At 53.7% G+C, this 22125-nt stretch overlaps 3 protein-coding genes and 1 non-coding gene across 4 annotated transcripts; 3 read left to right on the plus strand and 1 right to left on the minus strand.

Annotated features, from left to right (window-relative positions):
• Nucleotides 1-1771: 1771 nt before the first annotated feature.
• SLC25A19 (solute carrier family 25 member 19) lies at nt 1772-13114 on the plus strand. The gene is made up of 8 exons (XM_068978433.1): nt 1772-1818; nt 2334-2386; nt 4405-4574; nt 4755-4910; nt 6537-6707; nt 7713-7896; nt 8541-8671; nt 11745-13114. The coding sequence occupies exons 3-8, from the start codon at nt 4443-4445 to the stop codon at nt 11925-11927; spliced, it is 957 nt and encodes a 318-aa protein (XP_068834534.1). The 5' UTR covers nt 1772-1818; nt 2334-2386; nt 4405-4442; the 3' UTR covers nt 11928-13114.
• LOC138084841 (U6 spliceosomal RNA) lies at nt 8820-8927 on the plus strand. Its single transcript, XR_011145249.1, has one exon. It is a non-coding gene; the product is annotated as a U6 spliceosomal RNA (small nuclear RNA).
• A 1450-nt stretch (nt 13115-14564) lies between the features above and the next one.
• On the plus strand, nt 14565-18704 carry MIF4GD (MIF4G domain containing). The gene is made up of 6 exons (XM_068977081.1): nt 14565-14624; nt 15525-15656; nt 16804-16913; nt 17096-17251; nt 17348-17440; nt 17958-18704. Exons 2-6 carry the CDS (start codon nt 15575-15577, stop codon nt 18183-18185), a joined length of 669 nt encoding a protein of 222 aa, XP_068833182.1. The 5' UTR covers nt 14565-14624; nt 15525-15574; the 3' UTR covers nt 18186-18704.
• MRPS7 (mitochondrial ribosomal protein S7) lies at nt 18630-21908 on the minus strand. Its single transcript, XM_068977083.1, has 5 exons — nt 21792-21908; nt 21064-21255; nt 20883-20946; nt 20346-20513; nt 18630-19256 (listed from the first exon to the last, which is right to left on the minus strand). Exons 1-5 carry the CDS (start codon nt 21872-21874, stop codon nt 19035-19037), a joined length of 729 nt encoding a protein of 242 aa, XP_068833184.1. The 5' UTR covers nt 21875-21908; the 3' UTR covers nt 18630-19034.
• Nucleotides 21909-22125: the final 217 nt, after the last annotated feature.

The raw sequence follows: 22125 nt of genomic DNA on the forward strand, positions 1-22125 counted from the left end.
GAAGCCACTGCAACGAGAAGCCCAAGCTACAGCTAGAGAGTGGCCATCGCTTGCCGCAGCTAGGGAAAGCCCTCGCGCAGCAACAACGACCCAGCACAGCCAAAAATTAATAAATATTTCTTTAAAAACAATAATATTACAAAATAATACACACAGATGGATGAATCTCTAGATAATTATACTGAGGGAAAGGAGCCAGAGAAAAAGAACGTCATGTCATGTATAATTCCATTTATATGGAAGTCTATAAAATGCAAACTAACAGCAGATCAGAGATTGCTTGGGAAGGGAGAAGAGAGGGTGAGCGGGAGGGATCGTGAAGAGGCACGAGGAATCGTTTAAGGCGATGGATGTAGGTTCACTCTGTCATAGTAATATACACCACAGGTCAAAACATAAAATTGTTCACTTTGGAAACGTGCCAACTGTATGTCTGTTACACCTCAATAAAGCTGTGCAGAAAACTGTGAGGAGCCTAGAATGCTTTGTCATGCCAGAAAACAAGGAAACTAGTGGGTGTGTCAATAAGATTCAGGTTCCAACTTATATAGGCACCCACTGGCCAACGATGGGAAAATACGAGTATCAATTAGGATAATAATTACTGTGGATGGAAATCACAGTGGATTGAAAAAGGACAAACAGTAATACAGTGTTCGGACTAAGAGACACAAATCTATGTGTTCATAATGATAGATATAAAATATGTATTCATAATGATGATAAACTCATTGACCAATAACCTTTGAAAGGTATTAGGGAATCAATTAATTATTAGACTCAGTAACAGCAACACTTAGGTGCAGATATAGAGGAAAAGGAGACTGACCAGGAGTTGGTTAATTGTTGAAGTTGAGTAACTACTCTATGATGGTTCATTGGGCTGTTCGCTCTACTTTTGTATACGTATGGATTTATTTATTTGCTTCCTTGCTTGCCTCTCCAGGTGCCAGATCTTAGTTTACGCATGCCCCCTGCATGGGAAGCGTGTGGAGTCTTAACCACTGGGCTTCCAGGGAAGATCCCCGCCAACAGTTTTACATTGTGCAATAAAAATGTTTTTTAACTGTGCATCAAAATTATTGCGCTAATGTGAAAAACACCGTTTGAAAATCGGGAAGAAAGACTGTCCTGCAAAATGCTGATGCTTCTTGGGCGGGAGTGGTAGGGTGAGTCATTTCCCCCTTCCATTTCTACATTGTCTGTGTCTATATATTTTTATATTATTTTCATAATGAGCTGGGCGACTAACCCTTTCACGCATAATAAACCCTAGGGGGAAAACAAAATCTCTGTATTTTTGCCGTCCTCGTCCCGGTCTTAAAAACTCATCTGTTCTCTTCCCCAAGCGTTTGCTAAACTTCCCGCCATCTTTTCCAAGTTTAGAGTATCCGGGTACTGGAACTAAGAAAGTTTTGACGAATGCGGGTCAAGTCCATTGCGCCCTAAACTTCCTCCCGCCAGCAGTCTGACCCGAGGCACACGCCCCACTCGGCGCGGCAACCTCTTCGGGCGCAGCCGGGCTTCTGGACGCGAGGGAGACGTTTGCGCACGCGCGCGCCGAGGGCCTACATCTCCCAGTAGGCTCTGCGCCTCGCAGGGGCCGGCCTTAGTCGCAGAGGACTACACTACCCAGCAACCCCTTGCAATAGGCGTTGATGGGGGGGCGCCAGTACAACCATTGGTTTAGCGTCTGTCGGAAGCTGTGCTGTGATTGGCCCGGAAGCCCGTCAGTTACCGCCAAGCTCAGTTAAGTTTTACTGTTAGACTGCGCGAGGAGGGAGAGGCGAGCGAAAGGAGCCGAGCCCTCTCATCCCGGTGAGTGACCTCTGCCTCCGCCCTCTCGCTGTCCGCTCGGAGACCTGCACCCTCATTCCCTGGGGGCGACCACAGGCGCAGGTACTCACGCGGGGGCGGGGGCCGTGCCCACACGTGAGGTGTCTGACCTGAGAAGCATCTTCAGGGACGCAGGAAGCGAAACCCTGGACACACCCGGGGCACCTGTCTGTACACGCGGGTTCACGCCTCGCGGGCGTTTTCTTGGACCCGGGGTACAAACACACGCCCTGGAGCACATATGGACACCGGTATCCATACGCGGGGACATCTGTAGAGACCCTCGGCTGAGCACGTGGGCTCAGGGGCGCACGCACTTACCGCGGGGCTCCTGCATATCTGAACCCCAGGGTCTCCCGCCTGGGGTGGGGAAAGCGGACACACACACCCCCACCCCCCCAACACCTGCCCTTGTTCACTCCAAGGCACCCCTCCCACCTTCTGATACTTTATTATATCATGCTTATAATCGTGTTTCGTGTTCATTTTGTCTCTAGATAAATATCAAGGCTTTTTGGTACAAGAAGAAAATTCTGAGCAAGTGGAAAAAGTAAGGCCACTCATGAATTGTATTCAGCAAGCCCCTTCACGTGTATAAGACTTTTACCTTTTTGACAGAGCTTATCATATATAGTATCTTGCATGATCCTCCCAGGAATCTCGTTAGGCGGGACCACTGTCATTCCCATTTTCCAGAAGAAAAACAGCCTAGGATAAATAAACCTGCCCACGGTACATGAGCGAATCAGAAATTTGAACTCAGGCTTCTTGATCTGAGGTTTAAGATTATGACCAGCTATGTAGAGCTACTTGCTTATAGAAATGCCACCTTCCCTCCCTGACAGCAGGGAACTGACACTGTTCTGTGTGACCCGAGCAGTCTCTGGGTAACCTGTGGAGAGACCGTGCCTCTCATTCACCTGCTTCACATTTAAACAGCTCCTCACAGGTGCCCTGGGAGTCGCAGCTTGAGTTAACATCAAAGAGAACTTGATGGAAAAACCTAGGTCTCCTTTGAGGGTCTGGGGGAAAGTTACCAAGGGGCAGGCACATTCCTGGCAGGGGGTGGGAGGTTTCATACCATTAGTATTTTTTTTTTTTCTGCCACGCTGCAAGGCTTGCAGGATCTTAGTTCCCAATCAGGGATCAGACCTGGGCCCCAGCTGTGGAAGTGCTGAGTCCTAACCACTGGACTGCCAGGGAAGTCCCCCATTAGACCTTGAATAAGATATTATTTTACAATACGTTGCCAGTCGAGCCCCATGGATGTGCCTTGTTAATTTTAAGGATGGATTGGAGTGCTGTTTTGGAAGTTTCAGAAAAGTAAGGACTTGGGAGGATGAAAGGAGAAAAAGAGACAATAGCGGGGTGAAGGGGGTCACTGTGTGCACCCTGATTCTCCTGTTCCTAAAGTATTCAAAAGCGAAAGCGAGTCGCTCAGAGTTGGCAGCCTTTACCTTCTCCAGGGGATCTCCCCAACCCAGGGATGAAACCCAGGTCTCCCGCTTTGCAGGCGGATTCCTTACCAGCCTTGCCACCAGGTATTCAAGAACTAGGTTAATTCTGAAGTGTCTCTCTCTTTTTTAAATAATTTTTTATTTTATATACTTAATTTTTGGCTGTGCTGGGTCTTTATTGCTGCACGTGGGCTTTCTCTGCTTGCAGTGAGCAGGGCCTGCTCTTCATTGCCGGGTGTGGGCTTCTCACTGCGGTGGCTTCTCTTGTGGAGCGCGGGCTCTAGGGCGAGGGGCTTCAGTCGTTGCGGCCCGTTGGCTCAGGAGTTGCAGCTCCCAGGCTCTAGAGCACAGACTCAGAAGTTGTGGTACGCCAGCCTAGCTATTCCTCGGCACATGGGATCTTCCTGGATCAGGGATCGAATCCATGTCTTGTGCACTGGCAGGCAGATTCTTTACCAGTGAGCCACCAGGGAAGCCCAGAAGTCTCTTTGGAAATCATTTTATATTTCATTTTAGCTGGGGGTTGGGAGGCGGGGGGGGGTGGGGCATAATGAATTTAGTCCATATAGAAAATGGGAGACCTGTCCTCCCTCTTCCCTTGCCAACACTCCCCGCAGAGGTAACCTCACCAACCTGTCAGGGTGTGTGTGTCCTTGCAGACTTTCCCCCTATTCTTTATACGTTGGTACAGTGAAAGTCGCTCAGTCATGTCGGACTCTTTGTGACCCCATGGACTATACAGTCCATGGAATTCTCCAGGCCAGAGTACTGGAGTGGGTAGCCATTCCCTTCTCCAGGGGATCTTCCCAACCCAGGGATCGAACTCAGATCTTCTGCATCGCAGGTGGATTCTTTACCAATTGAGTGCATGTATATCTTGCTGTTTTTCTTTTGCAAAAGAGTGGTTCGAATTCTAGTGGGGAGGAGAGACAAGAAACAGATGTATAGAATCAATGTCCAGTATATAAATGCTCCAGAGAAGAATAAAGCAGGATAAGGAGAGGATGTGGGCTCTGCTCTGGGGGGTTGTTTCAGGAGGGCTGCTCTGGGGAGTGTGAGCAGGGACCCTAAGCACTTGCTATAGTGTTTACTCTTTGTCTCTCCCGTTTAGCTTGAAACCGATGGACGTTGTATGGGCCAGAGGCAGGGATGGTGGGCTATGACCCCAAAGCAGACGACAGGAATATCTCCAATCTTGAGGTGGCCGTGGCTGGGTCTGTGTCCGGACTTGTCACTCGGGTGTTGATCAGCCCCTTGGATGTCATCAAAATCCGCTTCCAGGTACCCTTTCCTCTGTTATCCGTGTAATGGGCTGGAGGACCAATTCACTCTCTTTTGCCAGAGCAGCTCTTGGGGCTTGGAGTTTTGTGAAGGAGAAGCTCTTTATTGCCATCTCTGAAATTCCTCCTGCCTACCCCTGCCCACCCCCATCATCCTGACCATTTCCATTTTGATACCTAGCTTCAGATTGAGCGCCTGTCTCGCAGTGACCCCAATGCAAAATACCACGGAATCCTGCAGGCCGGGAGACAGATTTTGCAAGAGGAGGGCCCAACAGCGTTCTGGAAAGGGCACATCCCAGCCCAGCTTCTCTCCATAGGCTATGGAGCTGTCCAAGTAGGTGGCAGGGGAAGCGGCCAGGCCCCTGGGGTCACGTTGCACAATGGGGGAACCGGGGGTGGTAGGGTGGGCACCCGGGGTGCCTGGGGTAAGGCAACAGGAGGTAGTCACACACTTCCCACTCGCCTTGGTGGGGAAGCTACCTGGCAAATGGAAGACATAGACCAGAAGTGTCCCCTTCCCCACGTCACCCAAGCCTGGGGACTTGGCACCCACAGAACATGAGGCATTGCATCCAGGAGACTATCTTGATGCCAGGCCCAGAAGGGCTTGGCAGATGGCAGTACAAACACTTTTCTTTTTCAAAGTAGCATTTTCATGTCTGTGCTTCCTCTGAACTTCCCAGCAGCACGTGAGGAAGGTGCAGCAGGCATTTCGTGGCTCACAGAGAGGTTGAGCAAGCTGCCTAAGGCCACACAGCCCATAGGTGGCAAGGCTAGGGTTAGGGTCCAGGCTTCTTGCCTGTTACGCATTTGTTCAGCTGAGTGCCAGTTCACCCCTCAACTTGTAGTCTGTAGTTGTACAGAGGTGGTGATGAAATAGCCAACCCTGCACCATGCTAATTGGGGGCCTGGAAAAGCATGTCATATCCACTATCTCACAGCAGTCCTTCAAAGGCTCTGTTGTCACCCCCATTTTACGGATGAGAAGATGTAAAAGAGAGCATAAGTAATTAGCCCAGCCAAAGTCGCTAGGTGGAAAGTGGCCGAGCCAGGACTCCAGCAGGGGGGCCAGCAACAGAGCTGCCCTGCCTGCTCTTCCTGTGACATCACAGGGGTCACTCAGGTCACATGCGCTGCAGCTCTAGCCCTGACCCAGCGCGCGGACGCTGCATGCTGGTGGGTTCATGCAGCGACATGTGCTCTCAGCACCCCGAGCTTCCGTGAGTTGGATGGAGAAGGATCTGAGCCCAAGGGGGGCTTCCACCGTGGAATATGGAATGTATGGAATTCTCCCAATGGAATTTCAGTCTCAGGGCCACGGCTTGCTGCTCTGAAAGGGTGCCCAGCCTAGAATCAGACGATGGCCATCTTTTCTCAGTCGTCAGGAAACTAAGGGATGAATAGAATTTTCTTTCCTTTCTCTTTTCTTCTTTTTTTGGCCTCACTCTGTGGCTTGCAGGATCCTAGGTTCCCAACCAGGGATTGAACCCAGGGCCATGACAGCTAGAGCACTGAGTCCTAACCACTGGACCTCCAGGGAATTCCTGAGTAGAATTTTCTTCCTTTTTTTTTTGCTTCCTTATTTGCTTGTTTATTTTAACTTGCATCCAAGAAGATAGAATGATGCCAGGAGCTGAATATACAATTCATTGTTCATCCACTTAAAAATACCCTCCCATTCTTAGCTGCTAAAGGATGTCAGAGATAATTCTAAAATCGTGAACTGTTGTCCGTTACTTTAGACAGCTCATAGTCTAGTTTCTGCGTAGAATTTTTTGATGTAAAAACTCCCTCGCATGTTTCTTTAGCCCTTGGGTGTTTGGCTCTGCTCAGAGTGAAAGGGCACAGGTTCCGTGTTTATTGAATTCTGTCCCTGCTCAAGGAGAGCATCTCCCGGTCACGGGGTGGAGGGGAAGCGTCCCGGGCTGTTTATCCATGACTCTGTCACGCACCCTTGCAGTTTTTGTCGTTTGAAGTGCTGACCGAGCTGGTGCACAGGGCCAGCGTGCGCGATGCCCGCGACTTTTCCGTGCACTTTTTGTGCGGCGGCCTGTCTGCCTGCGTGGCCACCCTCGCCGTGCATCCCGTGGACGTGCTGCGCACCCGCTTTGCAGCTCAGGGTGAGCCCAGGGTGAGTGGCCAGGTCAGAAAAGGGGTGCCCAAGGGATTGGGGGTGTGTGACAGGGTGGGGGCCCTTTTCCTTAGAGGGAACAAAGCTGGGGGAGGGGAGTGGGGGTCTTCAGGCCCTTCAGTCTGTCCCCGAAACTGTGACTGCTCTCAGCGCCAGACAAGGTGCTAACAGCCTCCTGAGGGGACACAGAACCTGGTGGGAAAGACAACAAACACCAAAGGGCCTTCTCAACCCTTTCGTGCAAGTTCTGAGGGCGGAAGCCTTCAGTATAGCTGCCAGCGTCTGGGAGCAAGTGTGAAGAGGGCCTCCCTGCCCGGGGCAGACTTTTCCATCAATCACCCTTGGTCAGTGCCATGCCTTGCTGTAGGTACCCACAGGCAGGCAAAGTTAGCCCCGCTGGACCACTGCAAAAAATATATAGGATATATGTCGAATGGAAGTATACTTAAAACTGTCCTCGATCTCCACCATAAAGATTGCCTGTTGCCAGTTTAAGAAGGGTTAAGTATATGCATGGATTTCCCCGGTGGCTCAGTGGTACAAAATCCGCCTGCCAATGCAGGAGGCTTGGTTTCAATTCTTGGGTTAGGAAGATCCCCTGGAGAAGGAAATGGCTACCCACTTCTGTATTCTTGCCTGGAAAATCCCATGAGCAGAGGAGCCTGGCGGGCTATAATCCACGGGGTCACAAAAGAGTGAGATGAGACTGAGCATGCAGGCACGCACACTGTAAATTATAAAATGGATCATCCAAGGGTGGGCTTCACACCTTTCACAGTCCCACATATTTCTGTGCACTCCTTGGGAAGCCCGTGGCGTAAATAGCCAAAATGGGAGCCACTGGGCAATCCCACCCTTGGAGTTTTGGCCCAGCATTTTCTTTGTCGTCCTGGCAGGAGAAGTAACACCCTTGGTAGCTGGTTTCTAGGCTCGGGGAAATATACCTGGCGGGCTGGGTTCTTGGACTGAAATAGCCTTGTTCATCATCGCACGTGTGGTGTCCAGGTCTATAAAACCCTGCGAGACGCCGTGGTGACTATGTACAGGACTGAAGGCCCCTTGGTCTTCTACAAAGGCCTGAACCCCACCTTGATCGCCATCTTCCCCTATGCGGGGTTCCAGTTCTCCATCTACAGCTCCTTGAAGCGTGCCTATGAGTGGGCCTTGCCGGCCGAAGGCAAGAAAAACGGTGAGACCACCCTCCCGGGAAAGGGGCTCTGGGTCTCGCTCCCCCACTACCCCACTCCCCAGCCATAGCATCTCTTCCTGAGTCAGGTGGGAAGGAAGGCTTTCCCGCAGCAGCTAGGACACCGCAGACCTCTGAACCCCCCGCTCTAGTGCAGCCAACAAAACAAATCCGTTCACTCACAGATTACTTTGTTTCTCTCGGCTCTTGCCACTGTTATCTCCAGCCACCAGTCATGGTTTTCATTTTTGTCCAAGGTCCAACTTGCAGACAGCCTGGTTTTGTTTACGTGTTTGGTTTGGTTTTCATTTGGGGAAGCCGGGGTGGGGCCTGGGCATCCTGTTCCCTCCCGAGCATGACCCGGGTCATGTGGCAGAGCCTGCAGGCCCCGATTGCCTCCTGCTGGGGCGATGCGTGTTCCAGGCTCACACCCCTTCTGCCACCAGCCTGTCCAACCTGCAGTCCGCCATCATCCTTGATGAAAGGGACTGCATTCCCGGGTTCTCTCACTCCAGGTTAAATTCTGAGATCGAGGATGCTTGTAGGGTTTTGTCTTATGGCCCCGAATTAGAAGGTACAACCTTGACGTTTACCCTAGACTGCATCTCTCTCCTTTGTCCCCCCTCCATCCCACATCTCTGGTCCAGGGAACTTCAAAAACCTGCTTTGTGGCAGCGGAGCTGGCGTCATCAGCAAGACCCTCACGTACCCGCTGGACCTCTTTAAGAAACGGCTGCAGGTCGGAGGGTTTGAGCAGGCCCGAGCCTCCTTTGGCCAGGTGAGCCGTCCCCCCGCAGACAGCTCTGATCCTGGCCACTCAACAGGCGTGTGAAGGTGCGAGGGTCGGCGCCTGCCCATCAGGCATCGTTGGCTTCCTCAGCCCTCTCACCCCCCACCTGGCCCTGGTGTCCGTGGAAATTTAATCAGTGCTTGCCTTGGGGAGCACATGCACTAAAATTGGAATGATCCAGAGAAGATCAGCATGGCCCCTGTGCAAGGGTGACACGCAAATTCATGCAGTGCTCTGGATTAACAACAAAAAAGGTGATCTGAGAGAGAATTGGAAAAATTGAGGGTTATAACCCGGGAGGAGCATCTCAGAAAGCTCTGAGAACTGTCCTTCCCGCTGGATGTTGACACACAGTTTAGATTAAGTTTTGTTTGAGACAGAGGGCTGTGCATCAAATATTATTGACAGTTTACGTAATCCGGATCTAAGCACCATCATAGTGGGTCATGTGACCCCTTATGAGATCAAGAAGGAACATTGTCTTTAAGGAGTTGCCTTGTCGATGCTGGGAGAATGTTGCTGTCTATGGTTGGGCAGGTGTTCCCGCTGATGGGAAAGGTCTGGTCAACGCAAAATACAGATAACGTGAGGCACAGTGCAGGGAGAGGGCAGCCGAAGAGTGGAGAAGAATTTTTATGTTTAGATTTCTCTTGTCTTGCCCTGAAATCTGAATTTTATCTCCCACCGGGGACCCCTGAGCACACGGGAAGCCACAAGCAAAGCCTTGCATGTGTTGGGCACCATGCAGAGACCCAGGAGAAGGCACACTCAGGCTCTGCTCTTACAAAGCATTCAGTTCATTTGGGGACCGAGTCTCCTCATATAAGAAAGGTCCCCATGGAGAAGGCAATGGCACCCCACTCCAGTACTCTTGCCTGGAAAATCCCATGGACGGAGGAGCCTGGTGGGCTGCAGTCCATGGGGTCACGAAGAGTCAGACACGACTGAACGACTTCACTTTGACTTTTCACTTTCATGCATTGGAGAAGGAAATGGCAACCCACTCCAGTATTCTTGCCTAGAGAATCCCAGGGATGGGGGAGCCTGGTGGGCTGCCGTCTATGGGGTCGCACAGAGCCAGACATGACTGAAGCGACTTAGCAGCAGCAGCAGCAGCAGCAGAAAGGTCCCCAAGATATCAACACAGAGAAGCAGGCTCATACTGGTGTATGGGGTTCTTTGCTTTATGCTATAGATGTCCCAGGATAGGGGTGAATTAAATCTGACCAACTAAATTATATTTTGAATGCACTTGAAGGGTTTGCCATCAGAGAAGCCCCGTTGTAGGTAATTTTGTAATGTTAATATCATTCCTTAATCTGCTTCGATTTTCACATACTGGGTTTTCATCTGCTCCTTGTGAGGCGCTGATTTTGTGACAGGCCAAGGTGGTAGGCGGTGGGGCGATGGGGGGTGGAAGGCAGGGCTGGGTGACTTCAGGGCTTCTCCCTCTAGAACCTGGGACCCTGGGATGTCACAGCAAGAAGATGTCACAGCACAACGTGCCTGACAGACGGCAGAGGAGTGAGAGGGCATGGAATGGGAGTCAGGAAGGGAAGAGTGCACGCCTTACTCAGAGAGAAAGAAGTGGGTTTACAAATTATAGTACAGTTTCTTTGTAGAAAACTTCAGAGATGTTAGACAAAAAGGAAGATAAAATCACAGGTAAACCCACCACCACCCACCCCGAGAGGATCACACAGAACCTTGAGCTGTAGTAGCTCTCTCTCTTCCTTCCTCTCTTTCTCTGTCTCCCTTTCTCTCCCCCCTTTCTTTCTCTTACTGAAGTATACTCGATTTGCAATACTATGTTAGTTTCAGGTGTATAACATACTGATTCAACATTTTTATAGTTTATATTCCACTTACTTATAAAATGATGGCGACATTTCCCTGTGCTGCGCAGTATATCCTTATTGCTTATTTATTTATTTCTTGGCTCTACGTGGAATCTGTTTCCCAACCAGGGATCAAACCCGCACCGCTTGCAGTGGAAGCGTGGAGTCTTAACCACTGCACCTCCAGGGAGGTCCCACGTAATTTATTTTATAGTGGTTTGTTTGTATCTCTTAATCCCCTACCCCTCGCCTGCTCCTCCCCACGTCCCTCTAGTCACCAGTAGTTTATTTTTTTAGATTCCACACGTTAGTGATAACATGCACCATTTGTCTTTCTCTGACTTATTTCACTAAGCATAACACCCCCAGGTCCATCCTCGCTGCCGTTTTGTTTCTTTGCAGAAAACACGTGGACATTTTAATAAAAATGGGGTCGTACACAAGGTTTTATAACCTCCTCTTTCCAATTACCAACTTGGTTTGACCAACTTGGTTTGAAGAGATGGTTTGAATTTGGACAGGGACAGCTGGTGAGAGACCAGGACACAGGAGGGAGGCCCTGCTCCCAACAGAGATGTAGTGTGAGCAGGCATGGCTGGAGTGGGGGGCGCGTGAGTGGACCAGTGGGCGATAAAGGCAGATCAGCGAGGGACGCTGAGGCCAAATGGTGGAAGGCCCTGAACACCAGGCCACGTGGCTTGGACTTGATTCTGGATCATCATCTTTGGGAGTTCCTGGAGCTTTGGGGGTTGAGCAAGGCTTGAGCCGAGCTGTGTCTTGGGGACACGGCAGCCATCTGTGGTCAACTGGAGGTGGCCAGCCTGGTGACACTGGTCAGGTTCAGAGCCCACAAGGACCAGATTCAGATCTACTGCCCAAGGAGGGCAGGGAGTGATGGGGCACATGGTCAGAGCACCTCTGGGAAGAGGGTCCAGAGCTCTCACTGGGTCCTTAAGAACCTCGGTCAGTGGGAACTTCCCGGGCAGGAAGGGGCTCTGTCCGGTGCTGATTTCCACACCCCTTCTCTGTGAAGCCTGAATTAGCCCAGCTGGAAGAGAAAGAATGAGGTTCACTTCTTCCGTCTTCTTGGCATTCATTCCTTCTTCCAGTAGCTATCTGCTGGGAGCCTGAATGTGCCAGGCCCTGTGTTGACAGAACAGAGCTCATATCCACGTGTCCACCCTCTCCTCTCTCCTCAACCAGGGTACCCTTCCTCTCCCCAGGTGCGAAGCTACAAGGGCCTCCTGGACTGTGCCGGGCAGGTGCTGCGAGAGGAGGGGCCACAGGGCTGCTTCAAAGGCCTGTCTCCCAGCCTGCTGAAGGCCGCCCTCTCCACCGGCTTGGTATTCTTCTGGTATGAGCTCTTCTGTAACTTCTTCCATCACATAAGCAAGGCAGACAGCTAGCCTCCAGGGCAGAAAGGGTGGCCTGCGGTCTTCCCCTCCTGGAAGAAGACTCGATCAACGGTCTCCTGTTGCACAGAGAGGTGCTGCCTGGTCCTTCCCTCCAGGCCAGCTGTCTCAGGCACAAAGAGCCGTCGGGATTCCACTGGAAGGGCACCGGGAGGCCCATCAGGAGGAGCTGGGCATTCGTCCTCTGTCTGGCGGACACTGGGGGCAGCAGCTGCCCTCCTGCTGAGCCGGGCTGCCCAGAGAGCCCTCCTGACTCTGGGCGGGGCCGCAGGGTGAGCGTGAGGCTGGGACTGGGCCCTGTACAGGGTTCGCACACTTACTCCCACCACCTATTTAATAGACGTTAAAGCTGAAAGCAATCTTTCCCCTCCACCTTCGCTTCCAAATCACATCCCTCCTCCCAAAGCTGGAGGAAGGGAGCCCTGCCTTGCCTGCATTCTACTTTGCTCTGCAGTTGTGTCCCTCAGGCAGCTCTGCTTCTAGTTCTAGGGGAAAAGTCCAGCTGAATTGGTCTCTTTATATAAAAACTCCACCATACTCAGATCTCCGTATCTATAAAGGCACTGCTCAAGCTGTTCTCTCCCTGGGCGGGACTGGTCCCAGCCCGTGGGCCTCTAGGGAAAGCTGATCCCAGCAGCACCACCGGCAATAGGGGTATGCTGACGGGGCAGGGGTGTGGGTAAAGGCAGCAGCCCTCTGCCTCAGTCTCCCAGGATCACTCTTTTGCTGGAGGCTGGGTTAGCCTTCCTGAGTGGGTGGGAGCTTAGGCTGGGCCAGGGGGCATCAGCTGCCCGCTTGTGAGCTCCTGGGTCCAGCATGGCGCTGGGTGCATCCTCTACAATCCCCACAGGAAGGGGTTGAGCAGGCTGCCTGCTTCGGGGACACCTGGTGCCCCGGCAGTTGCCAGGCACAGGAACCCACAGTCTAGACACAGCCAGGGGTACGAAAGGAGAAGAGAATCACAGAAAAACCACCTGCTTGGAAGCCTGGCCCTAGAGGCTGGCTGTGCAGGGGGAGCCCGGCACAAGACTGCTCCCCTGACCTCACCTCGGCTCTAGCTCCAGCCCTTGCACTGACAGCCGAGGAAGATGGCAACGAGGAGCAGCCATGGGTGTGCGTCATGGCTCTCCCGGGGTCCTGGGCCCCTTCTCACCATTACCGTGTCCTCTCTGGTCTGGAATCCTGGAACCTCCCTGCCTTTGGTTGCTGATTATGAAGATCCACGTGTGGCTAGAGGGTGTCTGGCAGTCAAGGCTTGTGGCTGCCCAAGGGGGCCGCTGTCCGAATGTATTTTTTTGATATCCATGGAAGTAAACTTTATTCTCTTCAGCTCTCCGCTCTTTGGTTTTCTTTCTCAGCAGCTGAGGTTCTCTTCCTCGATCCATTTTCTGGAGACTACTTTGGCTGCTCTGTGAGCGGGAGAAGCGAGCCCTGGATACAGAAATCACCATCAACACATCTTTCTTGTCCAAGCTACAGGAAAAGGCAGTTCTTTCCCAGCCTCTCCTGTATGCCTTCCTGTGGCGCAGGGTTGACCTCCGACCTGGCCCTGTCTGGGCTGCTGAGCCCACACCTCTCCCCAAGCCGAGACCAAGACGGACTGAGCCAGGCGCTTGCTCATCCATCAGTCAGGATGTGGATGTGTTTACTCAGTCATGTCTGACTCTCTGTGACCCAGCGGACTGTAGCCCGTCAGGCTGCTCTGTCCATGGGATTCTCCAGGCCAGAATACTGGAGTGGGCTGCCTTTTCCTTCTCCAGGGGATCTTTCCCCACCCAGGGACTGAACCTGGGTCTCTTGCATTGCAGGCAGATTCTTTGCCTTCTGAGCCCCCGGGGAAGCTCAACGTCAGGGTCACTCCCAACTCCTGGGGCATCAAAAGTTGGCAAACAGACCCCTTTCTCTTGAGCTGGTTCACTGATTGTCAATTTATTTTACCAATATCGTTTGTACTTGGAGTGGAGTCGGGGGCGCTTCGTGGAACTCCATCTAGCCCTGAGAGCTTCCTCACCTTCTCTACCTCGGATGGGGGCGGCGGACGGGGAGCCCGGGCCTACCCTCTGTGAGGTCCGCCCCTCGCGCCGACTGCTCTGCCCTCCCACCTTGCTGCCCGCGCCTGTAGCCCGGCTGCGGACCGCGCCCCCCGCAGGCCCCTCCTACGCCGCTGGCCCGGCCCGGCTCCTGACCCCGTTTTAACCTCAGCCCCGGCGTGAGGCGGGGCGCGGTGGGCGCCACTGCTCAAGACCGAGGGCTTCACGCAGGCCGAGGAGCAGGTCCGACCCAGCGCCCGCGAGCCGGCGTGGTCTCGGGCAGGCCCGGGGAGAACGAGGTGAGGAGAGGAAGGGGGCGGTGGGGGCAGGGGTCGCGGGCGTCCTGCGCCGTCGCACGCCGGGAACCTCTGAGCCGGCTGGCGAGGGCAGCGTGGTCGGGGCTCCGGCAGGGGGCGCTCGTGCGCGGTCCCACCCAGGCCCCGCCCCGCCGCCCGAGGCCCCGCCCCGCCGCCCGAGGCCCCGCCCCGCCGCCCGAGGCCCCGCCCCGCCGTCCGAGGCCCCGCCCCGCCCCTGCGCTAGGAAATGACCTCAGCGGCGGCGAGGCGCCGGCGGCCCAGCCTGCAGCGCCGCGGACGCGGGGCGCGCTCACGATGTCGGCCGAGCGGCCTCCGGGCACGCGGGCGCGGCGCCGACGCGGCAGGTGGGTCCCCGGCTCTCTCGCCACCCCTACAGCTCGCGGGACACCGGACGGTGGGCCCCACTGAGCCGCCGGGAGGGGCGTTCCGGACTTAGGAAAGCTGCCCAGGTCTGGAGACCCTTAAGATCCGCTCCTTTGGCCAGAGGGAGAGGCACCGAGTCCGGAGGGGAGACCCCAGCGGGGACCACCTTTGTGGGTCACGTCACCGCTCTCCCCTCCTTCAGAAGAAGGCTCAGAATGGAGCTAAGGACTCTTAACATTGCCCCCTTCTTGAGAAGGGAGGGCCAGGTTTCTGCCCCTCGGGAGGCCAGTTTAACCAGTCCGTCCCGGGGAGAAACTGGCCGGTACAAGGGGAGTCAAGGCGGCACCCAACCCTCTGGCCGGCCCCAGCCCGGGACTGGGCTTTCTGGGCTGAGGACTCTGACATAAGGGAGAGGGATGGGGAGATGGGGCTTGGAACCCTGCTGGGACAGATGCCCACAGCCTGGAGCCCCGGCCTTGTCACTCTCAGGGAGCTGTGGTGGACCAGTCAGTAGCTTCTCGATCGTCTTATACAGGCATGGAAAGTGTCTGATATCCACTCATCCACCCCCTCATCTCAGTGCACCTGACCCCACCCCAGCTTTGGTGTCAGCTGAGAATAACCTTGAGGCAGACTGGAGGACAAACACATTCACCCCTCATCTCTACTCTTGTGTAATCCCAGAGACTATCAGGATTCTTTAACTGAGCAGCAGGTGCCTGGCTGGTGCCCAGTCTCCACCAGAAGCCAAGCTTGGTGGGCGCCCAGCCAACCCCTGAATGCCATGGACTGCCCAGCCCTATCCAGGGCCCATTGGGCTGGGAGCCCTGCCTCCGCACTCCACACCTAAGACCTCTCCATTCGCCTCTCCCCCAACCCAGGTGTTGTCCTTAGTCCCACCCCAGTAAAGAGCTGCTGCGGCTGGACAGTCATGGGGGATCCGGGTAAAGAGGAGTATAAAATCCAGTGTTTTGATGCAGAGACCCAGCAGCTGCTGAAGACAGCTCTCAAAGGTGAGCGTGGGGAGCCCCCTGAGCCTGGCTCCACAGCACCAGAGAGGGGACCGGACCGGAGGACTGGGATGACCCTGGGAAGGCACCACCCTGTCCCTTCACTTTCTGAGAGCAGGAGTCCGCAACATAATTCTGGAACTGGAAGACATTTAGGCCAGTATTTGGGAGTATGAATCATAGATCATAGTCACCCCTCAGATTGTAAAGTGTTTTTAAAGTACCCAGGGAAGGAGGGTGAGGCACAGAAAACCCAGTTCCTGCCCCTTAAGTCCTTATGCTGGACCTGGCTTCTGCATTGCAGCAGCCCCTCTCTTGAATATGCGGAGCTGCCTGACTTGGGACAGAAGATGGAGTGTTCTGCTTGGCAGAGGAGCTCCACTAACTGTCCTGGGCCAATGCCCTCCCGCAGCACTCAGGACAGAAGTTTGACTCAGCGAACGATCAGCAATGCCTGTAGCGTGCCAAGCTAAGCCTGCAGAGAGGCCCTCCCTGGCCTGCTTTTGTCAGGGGTTCATGTGTGTGTTGTAAGAACACTTTCTTCCGTAAAATGGCTGTCAGTGTCCCATCTTCAACCTAGTGCCAGGAAAAGACGTGTCCTAAAAAAAATGAGCGCTCTTTGACTCTATCAGCCACACAACCCTGTTCTCTTATTGGGTCACCAGGAAGCTTATGGCTGCAGCTGCTCCTGTGTGATGTTTCCTCTGTTTCCTGATCTCTTTATCTTTTTTGGCCGCACTGCATGGTTTGCAGGATTAGTTCCCTGACCGAGGATCGAACCTGTGCTCCCTGCAATGGGGAGCAGAGTCCTAAATACTGGACCTCCGAGGAATTCCCCCTTCTGGTCCTTTCAGTTCAGTTCAGTCGCTCAGTCGTGTCCAACTCTTTGCGCCCCTATAAACTGCAGCATGCCAGGCCTCCCTGTCCATCACCAACTCCTGGAGTTTACCCAAACTCGTGTCCATTGAGTCAGTGATGGCATCCAACCATCTCATCCTCTGTCGTCCCCTTTTCCTCCTGCCCTCAATCTTTCCCAGCAGTGGAAGTATATAATGGGAGTGCTCGTCAGTGAACACCTCAAATCCTTTAGAAGCAGGTGGAGGCATATATAACTAAGCAGCTCTAGACTCCCCACCTGTCTTTACCCTAGATCCAGGTGCCGTGGACTTGGAGAAAGTGGCCAATGTGATTGTGGACCATTCTCTGCAGGACAGTGTGTTCAGCAAGGAAGCAGGACGCATGTGCCACGCCATCATTCAGGTTGGGTGGGGCTGGCAGAGAAGGGGAGACGCTTTGAGGAAGGTGCTTCTGAAGTGGGCAGAGGCCAGCAGGGCAGAGAGGCGAAGGGCTGGCCTCAGAGGCAGGAGAGGAGGAGGACAGCAGGGAACTAGGCCTGGGAAGCTTGGGCCCCGGGACTGCCCTTTCCTTTCCCTGGCTCACAGGCAGAGAGCAAGCAAGCGGGCCAGAGTGTCTTCCGCCGTGGACTCCTCAACCGGCTGCAGCAGGAGTACCAGACTCGGGAGCAGCTTCGAGCCCGCTCCCTGCAGGGCTGGGTCTGCTACGTCACCTTTATCTGCAACATCTTTGACTACCTGAGGGTGAGGCCCCGCCAGCCACACCCCGTGCAGCAGAGGCGGCCCACCTGTCTCCTGCGCCACTAAGCCAGTGCTCTGGGCCCTGCTCTCCCCCCGCAGGTGAACAACATGCCTATGATGGCCCTGGTGAACCCTGTCTACGACTGCCTCTTCCGGCTGGCCCAGCCCGACAGCCTGAGCAAGGAGGAGGAGGTGAGTGGCCCTGGCACCGAAGACTATGGAGATGGGCTCAACTCGGAATGCCTGCCCCTGTCCATGGAGACTTTCACTTGTGGGGCAGGAACCTGGTGGGGGTGTTCATGGCCTGTCAGGGTTACAGGACAAAGTCTGGGATTTACCCAGAACACAGCGCAGCTAGAACCTCCTGGTTCAGAGGCTGTGTTCCCAGTAGGAAAGCAACTGTGGATACTGGTGGCCCAGAAACTAAACTGGGGCCGGGGCGTTGAGGGGGCAGGGGGAGTGGGATTGAGAAGCAGTTTGGGAACGGGGCCTGCGTCCACCTGGCCCAGGTGAGAGATCTGAGGCAAGTCTTTGAGCTTGTTCCTTTCACGTGAGGCAGCGACAGTGCCCACCGGGTCGTGTGAGGATGAAGGGGGGGAAACATGTGCACAGGCCAAGCCCGGAGCCTGGCACACAGCGAGCGCTCAGTAAATGGCTGCTCTGTGTGACGGAGGGCCGTGCCTGGGGTCACCTCCCGCTGCCCCTGCAGGTGGACTGCCTGGTGCTGCAGCTGCATCGGGTCGGGGAGCAGCTGGAGAAGATGAACGGGCAGCGCATGGATGAGCTCTTTGTCCTGATCCGGGATGGCTTCCTGCTCCCAGCCGGCCTCAGCTCCCTGGCCCAGCTGCTGCTGCTGGAGATCATCGAGTTCCGGGCAGCCGGCTGGAAGACCACCCCGGCTGCCCACAAATATTACTACAGCGAGGTCTCTGACTAGGCCTCCAGGCTTCCTCCCCAGTGGCGCCAGCCTTTCTTCTGCCCACCTTCTAACCTGGCAGCGGAGTCTTCACCTCTGCCAAAGACTTCTTCCCTTCCAGACTCAAGAGCGCCTGAGATGATTCCCACTTAATGCAGTGGTCCTGCCCTGAGCACCTTCTCTCTGATTCCAGGATTGCAGAAGGCAGGCACACCTGCTCCACAGTCCCAACAGCCTTTCTCTCCCCTCACCACTGACCTGGGCAACTCCTGACAAGCACTGCCCTGTGGAACCATCGGTGCAATAGCTATCTTGGTACCTGTTTCCCCATCTGTAAAATGGGTGCCCAGAGCCATTGGTGGGGACACTTAGGGATATCAAAGGGGACGAGCAGAGTCACACCAGAAACTGCTTTTTATACATTCTGTACAAGGACCACTTTAGAACCGAGCGTATTTTCTCCAGTTGGTTTTAATGAATCGTAATACCACATCACGTGTTACACCAGCTCAAGACGACAATTTTCTAATAAACTCTTTCTGATACTAAAACTGCTTCTTTTCGTATCACCCAAAGGTCCACCCCAAGCTGAAGGAAAAGAAGGCTGGGTGAGCCCTAGGTTTCTTAGGAGGAAATCCAACTTGATATGCCCCCTCTTTCCAAGGAGATGGGACAGGGAGAGCAAGTTCCAGCCCCCAAAGAAACGACGAACAGGCAGTAAACACGCGGCTCCGTCCTTGGTAGGAGGCCCGCCTGCCCGGAAGAGGGAACGGTACCCTTAACCCACAGGCGTTCTGCAGTGTGGCAGCGGCTCACGCTGTTTCTGGTAGCAGAGCGCGCTGCCGTCTTCCCGGACCCTCTGCCCACACTCTACCACCAGCGGTAGTGGGCCAGCGCGCGGTTGGCCTCCGCCATCTTGTGCATGTCATGCTTTCTCTTGATCACAGGGCCGCGGTTGTAGAAAGCCTCCAGCAGCTCCTGAGACAGCTTCTCCGGCATCAGCATCCGCCGGGGCTTCTTCTCCCTGCACTCAGTGATCATCCATTTCATGGCCAGGAAGCGGCGACGCCGGTCAGCCAGCGGCACAGGGACCTGGGCAAGACGGGACAGGGGCAAGTTAGGCTGAGAACTGGCCAGGACTGCAGCCTCCTTCCTGCCAGAGCTCCAATAAGTAGCCACATGTCCACTCAGGGCCAGCCCTGGCAAGGGTGCTGGGGAGGAGGGCCTGACTGCTCCTCTCTGAACTCCTCTCACCCCTGGCTGACCTCAGTGCAGCAGACATCATAGGCATTCATCAAACAAACGCTCCTTGAGCACTGGCCTCTTTCACCTCTAAAGGGAGTTCAGCCAAGTTGATAAAAGCACCACTGGGAAAAGCCCTGTCAGCTGGCATGACTTAGCCAACACAGATCATGAATGCCTAGAAACAGGTCCCTCTTGTCCCAAGAATCATTTGCCAGGCCCCTACTATGTGCCAGGTACTGTGCCAGACCCTAGGGACACAGGCATTGAGAAAGTCTCTACCCTGTGAGGTTTACGCTGAAAAAGGAAAGACAAAACAAACATATATTTTTTTAAAAAAGGAAAGAACACGCACTTATGACAATGAAGTATAATTAAATGCTAGCTTCCCTGGTGGCTCACACGGTAAAGCCACCTTCGCCTGCAACGCAGAAGACCCAAGTTCAATCCCTGGGTCAGGAAGATCTGGAGAAGGAAATGGCAACCCACTTCCAATATCCTTGGCTGAAGAATCCCATGGACAGAAGAGTAGGGCAAGTCCCAATCCATGGGGTCGCAAAGTCAGATATAACTAAGCGACTAACACTTCACCTAGTTCAGTTAAACAGTGATGAAGCATCAGTCAAACACTATGTTAGACACTGATGTATAAAGATGAGGTATAAACATAGCTCCTCACCATCAGAAACTTATACTTTGGAACACAGAATGCTGGACAGAAGGGGCAATGGGGGAAGTACTGTGGGCCTTCTAAAGAGGTCATGTAGATAATTTTTTCGCTCTTCCATCTTCTGCCTGTAATCTTTATACCATGGGACTGAGACCTTGGCACTCTGCAGTCCCAAGAAAGCTATCAATCTTGGCCCAACTCTAAATACCCCCCTCTACCCCCACCATTTCACACATGAGCAGCCCTGCTTTTCCACCCTGACCACTCACCTGGTAGAAATGGCCCCCCTTGAGGATGGGTACCAGCCCAATAACAGGCTCACAGTTTTTCAGTGCTTGATGGAAGATGGTGTAAGGGTTGCGTTCGATGGTTGCCTGTTCCTCAGCAGAAGCAGCATGGTACTTCTCAAACTGCTTCCTTTTCACAGCTTCCAGGGTCTGCAAAGGGATACAGTGGAAGAGGATACCCCAGGGTCCCTAAAGGGTTCACCCAGCTGGGCTAGGACCCTGTCCTTTATTCCCATCATCCTGTTCTTCTATAGCTGCCCAGCTATTCCTTTAGTACTTCTGAAACAAAAACCCTGGACTAGGACAGAAGAATGAGCTAAGATTTGTAATGTGGGGCTAGGGGATGGCAGTGCTTGACTCCGGTAGGACTTCTTAAAGCCTCCACTCCCACACATAAATACAGAGAAACTCTGTACTTTTAATGACAGGTACAGAATCCATTGTTTTTTGTCTTAAGATGAAAGAGCCAAACACAAAGCTATGGGGAAAACAAAGATGACAGAGAGAGGTACTGTTTACCTGTGTCATGAGGGATCTGGCCAGTATTTTGTTTCCTCCTTTCATCATCATATTGGTGAATTTACTTTAAGAAAAAAAGATGTTTAGGTTCCCAAGACTGTCACAAAATCCATACTGTAGATCCTTCCGCCTTCCCCCGTATAGTCCCACTCTGTGGAACAACAGTTTATTTTCTGCTAACCTGATCACTGGGTCTTCAAACACAGAGCATGTTTTCGTGGCTGGGGCAGCTTTAATAACCTGAGTCTTCCTGAGCTCCCGCTCATACGTCTCCTCCTCAGTCAGCTGGGCCAAGGGCTTGCGGTAATATTCCTTGTCAGTCTGGGGATCCTGGTACTCAGGGCCATAGCGGCTCCACCTCACCTGCACTAGCCTGGGGTGGGGGGAAGAGGAAGAGGAGGGCAAAAGCTGACTCAAGTGAAAAGGCTTGACTTAACAATAGGCATGTATGCCAAACCGCCGCCAAGCGAGCAGCGAGGAGATCGCCAGCCATAGCTGAGCTGCAGTAATTCTTGTCCCAAGAGGTAGGAGGACCTCCCCTAAAGAGGCCAGGAAAGTCTGCTCCTCAAGTGCCAACAGTAAGGACAAGATCCTGAACTTCAGAATATAGACAATCCGCCTATGCATCTCTCCCCCCCACCTCCCAGCAAAGAAAATCCCAGTTCTGAATTCTTCAACAAGATCGCACTTTCAGTTCCAAGTGAGAATTCCTCAGGCAGAGAGCTACTACTAAGCTTTCAGATTGACCCAAACTCACGGAGAGGGTTAAAGAGGATTGGACTCATTTATCCCGGCCTCCCAGGCGCTCTCCAGGTCCCTGCGAGGCTTGCCTGTGGCCCCCTCTTTTCCTCCCCAGCAGGTCTCTCCGTGAAGACCCAAGAGGACTCCCAGCTGCCGCCACCCTCTCACCCTGGAAGCCGCAGGGCAGCTCTCCGCACGCCGAGACCCAAGCCGGACCACCCTAGCGCAACCTTCACCGTGGGGGCAGCCATCTTGGCTGCCAGCAGGACCCCACTGAGACTGCCCTTGGCGTGCCTGACCGAGTGACTAAAGACGGGGGAAAAGAGCTACAAGGTCCTAGCTCTGCGCATCACCCTGTTAAACTGGGCCTGAAGAGTCTCTCACTCCGAGGTCTAAGGCGGAGAGTCAGAAAGGAAACGTTCGCCCTCGCATTATCCGTCGCAGCCTGGCAAGATCCTAGACGGCGGCGCTTGGTCTTCTCAGGTCCCTATGCAGGCCCCGC

The sequence above is a fragment of the Capricornis sumatraensis genome, chromosome 8 (genome assembly GCF_032405125.1).
Source record: "Capricornis sumatraensis isolate serow.1 chromosome 8, serow.2, whole genome shotgun sequence".
NCBI lineage: Eukaryota > Metazoa > Chordata > Mammalia > Artiodactyla > Bovidae > Capricornis > Capricornis sumatraensis.